The sequence below is a fragment of the Struthio camelus genome, chromosome W (assembly GCF_040807025.1).
Source record: "Struthio camelus isolate bStrCam1 chromosome W, bStrCam1.hap1, whole genome shotgun sequence".
NCBI classification, from domain to species: domain Eukaryota; kingdom Metazoa; phylum Chordata; class Aves; order Struthioniformes; family Struthionidae; genus Struthio; species Struthio camelus.
This window is the reverse complement of record NC_090981.1, coordinates 63,710,683-63,725,037: the sequence shown is the minus strand read 5'-3', so window position 1 is coordinate 63,725,037 and position 14,355 is coordinate 63,710,683. Positions and strand designations below refer to the sequence as shown.

General features: G+C 38.0%; 1 protein-coding gene across 2 annotated transcripts; it reads left to right on the top strand.

Annotated features, from left to right (window-relative positions):
• Positions 1 to 1,574: 1,574 nt before the first annotated feature.
• Positions 1,575 to 13,701, top strand: LOC138064236 (synaptotagmin-4-like). 2 transcript variants are annotated; one of them, XM_068925918.1, is made up of 4 exons: positions 1,575 to 2,001; positions 4,869 to 5,677; positions 7,219 to 7,339; positions 10,253 to 13,701. In XM_068925918.1, exons 1-4 carry the CDS (start codon positions 1,968 to 1,970, stop codon positions 10,558 to 10,560), a joined length of 1,272 nt encoding a protein of 423 aa, XP_068782019.1. In that variant the 5' UTR covers positions 1,575 to 1,967; the 3' UTR covers positions 10,561 to 13,701. The 2 variants fall into 2 exon arrangements, with proteins under 2 accessions (XP_068782019.1, XP_068782018.1); XM_068925917.1 differs by having other exon boundaries at positions 1,576 to 2,001; positions 4,869 to 5,683.
• Positions 13,702 to 14,355: the final 654 nt, after the last annotated feature.

Here is a 14,355-nt window from a genome sequence, read left to right as displayed (position 1 = left end):
ATCAAATGTAATTACTTTCCATTGATGCACATTCTGAGCAAGGCTGGATTTTGGACAGAGAAAGGGAAATGCATTGCAGGGCTGGGGGGAGAGGGGACTGACAGAAGGAAAGAGAGAAAAGTTGAGCCAGATTCATCTAGATTGGTGCCAATATGTAAACCCAAGCATCCCAACCCAAACTGTGCTGCCAAAACACATACAAGAACCAAATAATAGTTTCTGTAGGCTTTTAATACCTGACTTCATTAGAATCCAGGTGTTTGTAAGAGGAGCAGTGGTGGCAAGGTATTCTCTGTTATATGGGATGGGATGCAAGCAGGAGCAGGGTAATGGATATGGCTGTTCACAGAAGAGTTGTGCATGTGCATACCAAGACCAAGCTGTTGAAGGTGTAACAGGAACAGATAAATAGAACCAGTTGTAGTCAATAGGTTTTCAACCCTCCAGACTAGCCAGACATTTTATTCAGCATTGTTTAGACACGAATTTGTCATGATTCCTTGACCTTCTCCTTTTTATTTTTGCTAAAATCCAAGAAGTTTTATTGGCTTCACTACGAAGTGAGAGCACATTTGAAAGGGGGCCAGGACATACTAGCTTCCAAGTGGCCCATGCATGGAGTAGGGTCATGCCAGACTATGCATGTATCTGGATTTTGTTATTTAGAAACAACACCTGTTTCCCATTTATGCAGAAGAATTAGCAGTTGGGCTCCGAACTTGGCTGCTAAGATTCCTTCTGAATCCAGAAGGAGTCAGATGCCAGGTGCTGGCTTTTGCAGCTCTGCTGCTCCAGGAGTTAGCTTGGGGTTTTATATGTTTTAGCAGTTCTAGTTAAAGGCAGCACTGCTTTCTTGTTCTGTTTCTCCCAGCCTCCTGCCTGCCCTGCCCCCTTCTTTCCCCCTCCCCCCTACTCCGAGTTCTCAGTTTAGACTGGGAGACAGACATGCAAACCTGGTAGGATCCAGAAGGATCCACGCAGATTCAGCTCTTCCCCAGACCAGTAGGAAAGATAAGAGGAGAAGAGAGAAAAAATTTGCAAAGCAAGGGCTGAAGAGGTTTTTGAAGGGGGGGAGGCAGGCAGGGAGGAGGGGAGGAGGGACAGGGAGAAGACACGTCAGGAGTTTTCATGAGTCAAATCCAATAAGTGAATCACGTCAGTCATAGGAGAAACGTGTGCCTTGCAGTTGGAGCCGAGGTGTCTGGACCATCCGAGTTGGCATCTCCTTCACATCATTGTAGCCTGGCCAACTGATAGATAAATAAACAATTAAATAAATCCTGCCCCAGCGAAACAGACACACCCGTGTATTACACAAGATGCACTGAGTCAGAGACATTAGCATTCCCCTGTCTGTGTCCGATGGAGGGTGGTAGCTCGTATCCTGCAGCAGGGCAGTTAAAATAATCGATGAGTGTGTGTTCAATCTCCAGAAACAGGGAGGGAGGGGTATGTGAGGGAAGAGGGAGGGTGTGGTGGTTGGGGAGCTGGGGGATGGGAGGTGGGAAAGGTGCTGATTTCAGCCCTGTAGCGTCAGGATTGCGTCAATTTGGGTTTCAACCACGTCTTCAGTCTCGGAGCGCAGCTTCTCAGAAGAGCCAAAACAGGAAGGGGGTTGCAAATCAGTGTGCAAAGGGGAGGACCGAAGCTTCCCCTCCCCCCCTCTCCTCCAGCCCCCTCGTAGCCTCCTCCTCCACCTTCCCCACCGCTCGTGTCTCCAGGTTTTGTTTTGCTTTCTTTCTTTTATTAAAAAAAAAAAAAAAACACGCTGGAAAAGACGGTTATCCGGGCGCTGTGCGAGCGAAGAGCCGAGGAACGGCCGGACAGCGCTTTCAGCACCGCGAGCAGGGCGCTCGGCACCCCGGGCAGCGTCTCCCCCATCCCGCGCAGCGGCTCCAGCACCCCGGACAGCGGCTCCAGCACCCCGGACAGCGGCTCCAGCACCCCGGACAGCGCACGCCAACAACATGGCTCCGATCGCGGCCAGCCACCAGCAGTTCGGTAAGCGCGTCCCGGCCCCGACTCACCGCCCGCGGGGCGCGGGGCTGCTGCCCCTCCCCAGGCGAACTGCCCGCACGCAGCCTCTGCTGAGCCACCCCAGCGCCTCCCAGCACCTAGCGTGTTTGGAGGAGCCGCATTTCTCCCAGTTCTCTTCGATCCTAGAAGTTGTGTGAATTTGCTTTCTTCCCCTTCTCTCTCTTTTTCTCTCCTTCGCCCTTACCCCTACCCGCCCTGTAACACAGTGGGAGAGATGCAAAGGTCTGTGTGGGTGCGTTTCTGGACGAAGAAGGTTTGGCGTTGTTTTCTCCGTCTCCGATTAAAGTAACGTGGCTTCAGAGTTAAAATGATGCAAACGTTTCCCAAGTCACAGAGAAAATCTTTGTTCAAGTCATTCTTGGAATAATTGTCATTCCTTTTTTCTTATTGTAGAGAAGACTTGTGAACTGTAAGTCAAAGTGAAAGGTAGCCTTGTAAAGGACCTTGCTAGGAATATGAAAATACAGGATCCCACTCTTTTTAGCTAAATAGTTGCATTTGATGAATCTAGGGTCATTGAAAATAGCAATGATAACAATGAACTTTTCAGTTGTGTCATTTCTACCCACTGGATGTAGATGATACAGGAAGTTTCAAACTGAGTTATTTATGTGTATTTCTGAAATATATATATAAATAGCTTTACTCAGAAAAACAGTGAGTAGAAATGTTTCTGCACTCTGCTTTACAGATATTGACTCTAGCCAAGATTTTGTTTGCTTCAGCAGTGTTTTAATTCAAGCATCATTCCACTGACCTAAGTGAAGTGACTCCAGACTTACATCACGTAACTGAAACAATAATTTACCCGAGGATCGATGGATAGTGTTTCCTATTAATACACTACCTTGAATGACTAACCAGTTAGTTTACCTTATGACAATAGCAAGAAATTCAGGTTGCAACATAATCAGTTGTAAATGTGAAATAATTTGAGTTGCCATTTCATCTTCTTCCCTACCCCACCCACTTCATGTTTCTAACTACATTTGTGACATCATGTTCATCTAATTACTTATTTAAAGATAATTAACACTGTAAATACTAAATCGATCCCACAACTCCTTTCAGTAGCTGAAGAATTAAAATATAGCATCATTTCCATTACTACAAAAAGTTGAAATTTTATCTCATTGAATAGTATTGAAAATGTGCAAATCATACTTAAAAGCTGTTTAAAGTATTCTGACTGATTTTCAATTACTTCTTGTTTTCTACATTTATACCATGTACACTTAAATTTCAGCCCAGGGAATTCATGAAACTCAGAGCCACGTGCTTAACTTAAAAAAAAAAAAATACTTTTTGGTTATGCATACAATTTTCAATCATTTCACTGAGTTCTTACAGTTAAGTATATAGAATGATACAGCTCACAGGCAAAGGGAGAGTGACATGATTACTGTTAGATGAAATTAACAGGCAGGCCTGATCCTTTATGTGCTGGAACCTTATGTCCTAATTTGATTTGATTACACACACACACACACACACACACACATATGTGTGTGTGTGTATAAATATATATATTTAATCATCTCACTAAAAAGCAAAGGTATGGTGGCAGCACGTCCATCTGCTTAGCTTTTACCTGGATGAAACTGACTTAGTCATACATAGAGGGGGATAATTCTGTTATTCTCATCCAGAAAGATCTGCTAATTATTTGCCGGAGAACCAGAACTGCTACACAATTGCCTCTATGCATAAATAATATCATACCATTAATATTCTGCTAGTCTTCCACTGGTGCAGGGAATAAGGATTTAGCTCTGATTGTTACATTGTGGGAGGTTTAAACTCACTTAGTAATATTACTTATGGGCAAAATTGGATTTCCAATTAGTTGAGCTCATTTACCCCTTCAATGCATGGTTGTGAAGGGCTAATGATACTCTCTGTGTAACTATTGTATCAACATAATAACTGAGGTTGTAACACTTGTACTGCTTTCTCTTTATGCAGCTTTCAAGTATAGGATTCATGGTAACATAGAACAAAAATATTTTCTAATGTTTTTCTTATATACTCCTAAAATGTAGTGACCCTTCCTATAAACTCCCCACAGCTTTGATTTATGGTTTCTTAGATTCAAAGCTTAGTAGGTATCAGTGGTTAAGAGTTTTTTCAGCTTTAGACTCACATGTGACTGCCCAATGTAACACCCATCTGGAAAAGACACTTAGTATATCATTATTCCAAATTTTCTTTATACGCTCCCTCCTGCAAACTATTGAAAATCCCATTAAAACTGTTGAGTGTTATAACCTCCTGTTAAACACTATTCTTTCATGAGATACCTCCAGGCAATTATAGGATCAGACCATAAAAAATGAGTTAATTGAGTGTACAAAGTGTTCTAGGAAGCAGTGTGAAAAGTAAATGATGGATCTATAAGAAATGCGTATTTCAGAATCTGTTTTATCTAACCAATAAGGCTCCATAAACTCAAAGCTAAAGCCTTCTGATGAAGCTGGCATTACTCACTCAAACAAAATTGTTCCATATGAAGTCAGAAACTACACATACAGGGATGAGTGATTTTTGAGCAATTACTAATAGTTATTACTATTAGGACAGAAGTAGTATGATCTTTCCAATCACACTGTGTGTGGAAAAGTACTAATATAAGTGTGCCTTAGTATGGAAGTGCATGTTTATGCCTGCAGGTGGCGAGCAATATGTACAATGCAAAGCACTTCAGTCTGCCAACCCTGCTGCTATTACTATCTCATATCAGTTTGTTTTATTAAATTATTAATTTATTAAATATCACATGGAGTCCAAGGCACTGCTACTTATGTGTTTGTTGCTATTTATTTAATTTGCAGATGAAATTCCTACTGTGGTTGGGATCTTTAGTGCATTTGGCCTTGTCTTCTCTGTCTCCCTTTTCGCTTGGATCTGCTGCCAGCGTAAATCTTCCAAATCCAATAAGACCCCTCCATATAAGTTTGTCCATGTTCTGAAGGGGGTTGACATTTACCCTGAAAATCTCAACAGTAAGAAGAAGTTTGGAGCAGATGATAAAAGTGAAGCAAAGAACAAATCAGTGATGCCAAAGAATTCTCTCCATCTTGACCTGGAGAAGAGAGATCTAAATGGCAACTTCCCCAAAACAACCTCAAAAATCCAGAACCCTCCAGAACTTGAAAACTTATCTCCAAAACACTTTGCAGAAAGAAAGAAAGATTCTATTTCCCCTGATAGCTTAAAATCCACCACATCCCTATCATCTGAAGAAAAACAAGACAAACTAGGAACTCTCTTTTTCTCCTTAGAGTACAACTTTGAGAAAAAGGCATTTGTAGTGAATATCAAAGAAGCACGTGGGCTACCAGCAATGGATGAACAGTCAATGACTTCTGATCCTTACATTAAAATGACAATCCTGCCTGAGAAGAAGCACAAGGTGAAAACCAGAGTGCTGAGAAAAACCTTAGATCCAGCTTTTGATGAGACCTTCACATTTTATGGGATCCCCTATAGCCAAATCCAAGATTTAACACTTCACTTTATGATCTTGAGCTTTGACAGGTTTTCCAGAGATGATGTCATTGGAGAAGTCCTCATTCCCCTCGCAGGAATTGAATTGTCAGAAGGAAGGATGCTAATGGACAGAGAGATCATCAAAAGAAATGTTAGGGTAACATGTTTTTATTTAATCTTTTAAAGTACTGTGATAGTTTTAGCTATCATTTTTGTGCAATACTGCCTGAATCTTGGAAAGAAAAGGGAATAAGTTCATCATAAGAATGATTAGATACTCTCATAATGGCAGTATAAGGAAGCAATTACATAAATGTAATAAAAGAACATTACAGTGAGCATACTACAAGAAATCGTTAATGTCCTAAACTCCAGTTCCTTGCTCAGCTCGTCCAGTAAGTTTGAGTGGACCCATTTACATGAGGTCAAGAGGCCTCAATCCACATTAATTTGCTTTAAAAGGAAAGAATGCAAAGATTTGTATATTATTCCCCTTTCCTCCCTCCCCTTTTCTATTTGAAATCGCTCTTTCTCAAAGGTTATTGAAGTCAATATAAACCTTTCGCTTTAACTCCATGGATTTTGTAGCAGGTTCTTAAAGAATACAGGTGTTCTTTAGTTATGGTATAAGAACCTATTGGAAACTGTTCTGTTGGTATAGTAGACTGTTTCGTTCTGTGCTGTTACTGCCTCTCTCTCAAGAATTGTGATACAGGCTGCAGCTCTAGTACCGCTAGTAGGATATGGGAGAAGCCAAAGCCTCACTGAAGTCAGTGGCAAAACATATTGATTTCACTGGGCTAAAATAATTCCTATAATTTTATCTGGTTCCAGAAAGTGAAGATCATTTACAACACTCACAGCTGAACTACATAAATGCACACGCATCACACACACGTCTCTTAATCTCTCCTAAGGAAGTGGAATGTGTATTGACTTTCAATTTGTCGTTTTCAAAGACCAAGCATGCTGCCAAATCAAATAAATGTCTGCCAGACAACATACCTATAACTAATATTGGTATTTTGCAATTCTGCTGCTCCTGTATTACAACTATAACTATGTCACCGATATCTTGTTGATATCTTTTTGGGTTTTCTGGTATATAAAGTATTGCTTGCTTGCTTCTCCTGCCTTCTTCCTTTTTGTGAAATAAGTTTATTAGTCCTGTAAATTCAAATCTAATAATTACACACACTCATCTTTATTCCATCCTTTAAAGGCTGTTAAGGATGAGACTTCAGTAACAGTTTGAATCCTTGCTGGTTTTAAAGATTTTATTAAAGATTATTGTGAATTCTCTCTACTCAACTTTTTAATGTCTTTCACAGAATTTAGTTTTGCTTAAGATCTTTTCCTTTCACTGAGATTGTTTCCCAAGATCTAGGATCTCTTTTTTCATCTCTGAAACTAATGATGTTATAGCAAATCATATTTTGACTTTATTTATTTATTTATTTATTTTTACTCAGTCTACTAGCAAACCATGAGAAGGGTTATGTAACTACAGCAGAGAGAAATATATCTACATGTAAAGCAGCATAGTTCCATAAATTAAATCCTTGTACACCCGCTCAGGATATACAGTTATCTGACATTTACAAAATCTTATTCTTAATTCGAGTTTCAAGCTTCATCAAGATAATTGCTCATAAAGATTCTTCTTTCTTTTTTTTTCTTTCACTTCCTCAGAAATCATCTGGACGTGGAGAATTACTGATATCTCTCTGCTATCAGTCTACAACAAACACACTAACTGTGGTTGTTTTAAAAGCCAGGCATCTACCTAAATCTGATGTGTCAGGATTATCAGGTAATGGTGTTACTAATGAATGTGCCCTTAGAAAGAAAAAAAAAAAAACAGACCAGAGAGGGCTGAAATGTGGCATTTCAAAGATTTAAAATAGCCTAAAAATGCAAGAATGATGTCTCTATTATTTGCAGTCTATTCATTTTATTCACATCTAAGTCAACGCTTTATTTACCAGGGTATATATTTTACAGATTTGACCTCCAATCACAGGGTAAAAAATTCATGGCATCTGTTAGCAGTGGAAACCACTGAATTTTGTCACTGTCTTGAATAGACCCCATCTGCCATAAGTATGGGATGTTGTTTCCGGTTACTAAAAGCTTTTATTTATGACAAAAATTCAGTTTATTATTACTGGAAGGCATTATTATTACTGTCCTGAGTTTGGCCCACTGAACAGCAACATTTATTTGGCAGCGTTAAAAGGTGAACTATTCCAGTGCTGGAAGCAAGCTGTAATATGATACTGGTGCTTTATCATGAACGGTGTTTGTGGTGCATTACGGAGGGGCAGTTTTTGCACTCTCTTCTCCTGGTCTTGTGCCACGTCGCATTCAGAGGAACTTCGTTCGAAGTCAATACTAGAATAGCATTTAAGTGCACATTAACGTTTAGCTAGATAACATAATAACAGAATAAAATTTAAAATACAATATATTAACCACCTGAGAATAAAACAAATGCACCAGAAAAGAACAGTACCTAACACAGGACTATGCAGACAGTAGTAAATGTGCGTATCCACTGAATCATAATTGCTACAGCCAATAATACAGCTTTCCTGCCTCTTATACCAAGTGAAACTGCAGTTTATCTAGAATGCTAACCAATCATGGATCTGATACAACAAAGTTGGAGATAACTCCCATTTACATGGTGGAGCTTCACTGAATTCCTCCTTCTGATCCTAGTTTTATTCTTATATCACAAGGAGAAAGAAGATAAATGGAGCCCAAAAGTTTACTGCATTATAAGTGAGCATACATCCTTTCAATTCCTTCCAATGGTCAAGCCCAAAGTAATAGCAGACCGTGGCAATTTCATAAAGACAGCATGATAGCAAGCTGATCTCAACAGCCCAAGTCTGGCTGAGGTCCACCGTGGCGAGAAAATAGTTTGCTTTTAAAACAAAGGCCCTCCTAATCTCAGCAGCTACCTGAACCCTATAACAAACCCAAACCACACACGTGCTTGACATACTCTCTTGTGAGTAAAGTTATAAATTCTGCTTGCTCTTTTTGCTTCCTTCAGTCCAACCTTGTTAACCATAATAGGAATGTGACTTTCCCTTCAGCCCCAAATACATCTTGCACAAGGAAGAGGATGAAATGGCAGTCCTACGCTTGAGGGACCCTGTGTGGTCAGTTAAATAATCGCTTAACTGAATCTTCTTTGGAAGATAGGAGCTTTTCCACTCCAAGGCTGTTCCAATTACCACTTTTACATCAACAAAACTTCACTGGTTTCATTGATCATTGGTTTCAAGGCATCCTAACAGACCTAAAAAAATCAAGAGGAACATCCTAGCTTTATCTAGTACATGGTCAAAAGTAACAGTCAGAAATGGTCATTTAGATAGAAATGAACAACAGCATGTATCCACTGATACGTATTGATTTTGATACTTTTAATGCTCATGTGGCATGCATTCATTCCAAGGTAACAAACACTTTAATTACATAAATATCATATTTAAAAAGTATTTTTATAGCAAGTATAGAGTACAGGAGTGAAGATATATTCTATTATACCTTACTCCTTTCAAATTTTTGCTAGTCCAAGGAAACAAAAAACCTTTTTATTATCTAACCATTTCGGCTGGATAACTTTGGTACAGTGTTTTAAAATAGGATCCGGTTTTAATTTCACTCTTTTTTCTTTAATACTCAACTATACCCCAATATTATTAATTAGCTGATTGTTTGCATGGAATATCTCATTTGACTGACTTCAGTAGAGAGGGGTTTGCATTGCACCTTTGGACCATAAGAATTTGGAAACAGGTCCACATTGGCACTGAAATAAGTGCCGATGTACTTGAAAGGGATGATTTTCAAAGTGTTCTCTAGCCTAATAACAATTTCTCTGAAGTAAAAAGTACAGCCATCACTGAAGATAATTGAGAAGGAGTCTTGCAAAAGTAAAAAAAAATTGAGAAGCACGAACACTCAAAGTTGATTAACACAGCTGAAAAATATGGACTTTTCCCTTCTCTTCCCCACTTCGATAGTACAGCACAGTCATACAGTCAGGTAGATATCATATCTACAAGCATAGCCCTACATTTAAAGTTCAATGTTACATTTGCTCAATAAAAATTAGTGTGAACAATTTAATCAAATTAATTGACTTTGGTAGAACAGCAACAGAAATGAATAGCATCCGTTCATCCATCCTCTCAGCATGGGACTATTCTCTCCTTTCCTAGGCTTTTCTTTGCATGAGTCTTATTAACCCTAATGATTATTCCTTACTTGTAGAATAAGTGTGAAAATTAGATTTCTATTACACATAAATATGCAACTATACATATTTGACATAGTCCGTTAGAATAAGGTCTACTTTCAGACCATCTTCATATGCAGTGATGACGTAATCATTCAGGTTAATGGACTAGCAGGGAGGATTAATGTCATCCTGAAGTAGACACCTGCATTTGATCAGATGAATTATGTTCTAAACTTCACTGGTTATATTGATTACATTTTTGGTGACTATAAAAGGATTTAAAGGGACTGACTGAGATGTAACCACCAGTGTTAGATGAGATGAATCATCTTTTATAACTTGAAACAACTCCTCATTGTGATGTAATTAGGCTGGTATATTAGGAAGTTATCATTAACTAGATTGATGAATTTCTGAAGCACAGTATTCACCAGCTGATGCATGTTCTTTTTCCTGTCATTGCAGATCCTTATGTCAAAGTGAACCTGTACCACGCTAAGAAAAGAATTTCTAAAAAGAAAACCCACGTGAAGAAATGCACCCCCAATGCAGTGTTCAATGAATTGTTTGTCTTTGACATTCCTTGTGAGGGCCTTGATGATATCAGCATTGAATTTTTGGTTTTAGATTCAGATAGGGGGTCAAGGAATGAGGTCATTGGCCGGTTAACCTTGGGATCTTCAGCAGAAGGAACAGGTGGAGAACACTGGAAGGAAATTTGTGAATATCCTAGGAGACAAATTGCCAAATGGCATATGTTGTGTGATGGTTAGCAGCTTAGAGAGGGGTTGGAACTTAAAAACCTATATATATTTCCATAAGCAAGGAGCAGTTTCCTTTCTTTGCTATGTATAATTACAGGCTTGTAACTACAAGACTTTTTCTTTTTGGATAAAGACTGGATTGAATTATCAGAACAGAAGGTAGCTAAATTTTCATATTAAAAAATGAATTTCCATTTCATTAGACTTTAATATAATTTGAATAGACATTCTCATTCTTCTGGAGTTTACACAGCCCTAAACTTCTGAAGCAGTGTAAACTTCAGTAAGAACAGCCTATCTTTTATGAATAAGTCACTGGAAACCTTATTAGTACTGTTATACAGAAGAAGATAGATAACCTCATTAATATATATTGCTAGATCTAAGGAAAAAAAAGTGGTTTATTAGGGGAAGGGACCAACTCAATAAAAGCCATCAGGAATGAGGGTAAGCAGGAGAGCATTCCTTCTGCCTTCTGTCAGAAACCTTCTCTTATGAAAATTCAATCACTATTTGTAAGTTTTGGTTACTTATACTTCGATCATCCCAAAGACTGAAAAGATTTTCAGTGATTTGCTTTACATATCAAACCATGTGCAACTAGTTGTTCTATGTGTGGAAATACTGTATAATTATTTACACCTGGATTTTTTAATATGTATGTATATAACATGGAGTTTTATTACAGTGACTGAAGTAGATACATTCTAAAAATCAGTGAGCAAGTTAATATGCATTGTTTTGTCAAAGGGCTCCTTTAAGGGTTACTGCATATGATACAGTATGGTTAGAATTTGGGATTTAAGTATGGCTTGCCTTTTTTCCTCTGGAAAAGGTGAAACTTTTAGTATTTCTGGTCAAGAGAAAACATTTATATTGAGATGAAGAAACATACATAAGACTACAGTCAATGGTCTTTCACCAATTACATTTTAAGCAGTTTCGTAATATTTAAAGGAAAGCTGTTCCTCCTTGTCTTACCATATTCTGCTGTTTACCTTCCTGAACTGTGAATAGTCTCACTACATTCAATAACACTACTCCCAACATACGGAGTTTAATGCATTTCTAAACTTTTGCAGGATAGGAACCCAAGCTCACATTATAATTCACGCAATATTATGTTAGACAAACTACTTGAAAAATACATTTCACTTAGATCATTTACATTAATGTCTGTTACTAATTGTACTGAAAATTGGTGGTAATAGGGGAAAATAACATCATGATTTCATGTTAATGTGACATACGTATGTATTAACTTTCTTAAACTGTGCCAGGTTGGGGAAGTATAAAGTGTAACATGCACAAGTATAGAAACAAAACATTTAAGCCTGTAAAATTTACTCTTGGTTACACCAGATGATACATTTTTAGGCTGCCAGAACTATAGCACAACTAAAAGCAGATTACTTCCTGAAGTTTGTACACTGATTTCTGATACAGAACTGTTTGCAAATATTAGTCCTATGTCCTTTTCAATTAGAATTTATATAAAGAAGACTTTAAAGATGTTAGCGGTGGAAATAACAAAGATTTTAAAAATGCAAAAACACTCTTCTGTATGTTTGCATGTGTTTTTTGCATTTGTAATACCACTGACGTGAATGAGACTATCTGAGAATTAAGGGATTGCTCAATGTGAATGAAGGTAACGGAATAGGAATACCTGTAAAAGAAAGAAATTGGATATTAAATTAGTCAGTCTCATTAAACAGCACATCCAGGTCTTATTGGAAACTGTTGGAGCTTTCTTGTTGACTTTATCTGTTCTCATAGGGCCAAATCATGTTTGCAGTAAAGGACACTGGAATATGAAATATGCAAGTATAGCACTGTAAGAATTCTATTGAAGCTCTTTCAGGTTTTGTGTCGGTAATTTCTCCAGTTTTTGAGAATGTGTTTGATATAACAGTGTTTATAAAGTTCTGTAAAAATACATTTTCAAAATAACATAAACATGCTTTTTATGATAATGCTCAATGTAAAAAAAAAAAAAAAAGCATATTGTATGTATAAAGGAGAAGAATCTTTCTTGCTTATTTCTTTAAAATGCTGATTAACTGCTTAAGGGCTAGATTTTGCCAGTCTCATTCAAGTAGATCTAATTCAAAGCTATGAAGTTAAAGGAAAGACAACCATAGGCTTCAATGGATCTTGAAGTGCAATCAGAATAAAACCTTTCATGTGAATCAACCCAGCAATATCAAGGGGACCATGGATAAGGGAAGGTACTGTCGATATAACAGAGACTGGGAGAATTTAAGCCAGTACCATAAGAAGGGCAGCATTGTTACAAGAAAGAACTCATAAGCAAGTGATTGCATCAAAGGGAGTGGGATAGCTTGTACTTTAAAAAATTGAGGTTTTATATATTGGCCCGTAAGCAATACATTATCTCTAAAAAATAGATGACAGAAGTCATCTGTCTTCACTGGACACAAATTCTTATATCTAGCAGAAAAAAAAAAAAAAAAAGGTGTTTTGAATTAATCACGGGCTATGACCATCTTTCATTTTGCCATCCAACAAGATGTTGTCAAAAATTTTTTCAAGTGTCTATAGCAGCCTGACAGTTAATATTTCTACCAGCTAAATGGCAGTTGTTTGTTGGGATGGGGGGTAGGAAGGGGAGAGGGAAACAAAGAAATTTGTATTAAATTGAAAAAATTGTAAATAGAATTTTGTTTTTACTTTAAAACAATGTTTAGCTTGGAAAGTGGAGTAAAGAAGACTTGCAACACATCTGTAAACCAGACAAGGCAGGAGTGGATGTAGACCTGTCCCCATATGAGAAATTCTGCTGTTTTATAGAGTATTCAATTCTCATTGTGAATATCTTGATCTCTGTTAAGGATACTGTACTGTATTAAACATGTAAAAAATAATGTTCGTCTAAGTAGCTTACAAAAATATTAACTCCCTGTATGGGAGACTATCCGTGTTCGGAGATCTGTTGTAACTAACCTGATTTGTTATGATGTTGTAACTTAATAGAAGCTATTTGAGAGGAAGCATGGTGTACGAGGTTTTGTAAGTTTTTTGTGCTGGTTCTGTATGTTGTGCCATGTGTGTAAGACAAGAATAAACTGCTGCTTTTGTTCATCCCATCCCAAAATAATTATCCCACCAATGTATCTTTTCCAGATACTTCTGTTGCTGTTTGTGTTCATTGTCTGCTCTTTCATGCTTCTATCAAAAAACATTTTACCTTACAAAATCTTCCTGTCCTCACAGAGGTGGATTTGACTTGTTTTGCCAAATATTGTTTGGACCTATCATATGTTCTTTATTCCTAGCTTCTTGCTGCATACTTACCTTTGCTTTGAATTGTACTATACACTCAGGCCAAAACCTGAGACATGTATTAGACCCACATTTTAAAATATGAGCCCTACATGGGCTTTACAGGGACCACCGATACACAGAAATAAACGAGAATGAATTCTAGCATATTATGTGGAAGAAATGAACAGCAAGTCACATTACTGTTGGAATCCAGGTGACATTCCCCATTTGTTTGCCAGAAATAAAAAATATTCCTTGGACAATCACAGTTGTAACACTCATACCTCCTTTGATAGCCATGTCAAGCCACATCTGCAGCTGTTTGCCACAGATGACCAAGAGCAGTCGCAGAATGTGGAAGCATTATGCTACTGGCATTCATTCTGTGATGCCAGAACACTGTCCTCAGGGAACCTATACCTGCATCACAGCAGATGCTCTTCCTTACTGAAGGGATAAATTGCTACTACTGATTAGAAGGAGGCAAGTCTGGAAATTAAGGTATGGAAAGCATTC

Excerpts from the sequence above, each read along its gene's own strand:
- LOC138064236 (XM_068925917.1), top strand. The coding sequence starts at position 1,968 with ATGGCTCCGATCGCGGCCAGCCACCAGCAGTTCG. Across the intron at positions 2,002-4,868 it reads GGCCAGCCACCAGCAGTTCG|ATGAAATTCCTACTGTGGTT; the intron begins GTAAGCGCGTCC and ends TTTAATTTGCAG. Across the intron at positions 5,684-7,218 it reads TCATCAAAAGAAATGTTAGG|AAATCATCTGGACGTGGAGA; the intron begins GTAACATGTTTT and ends TCACTTCCTCAG.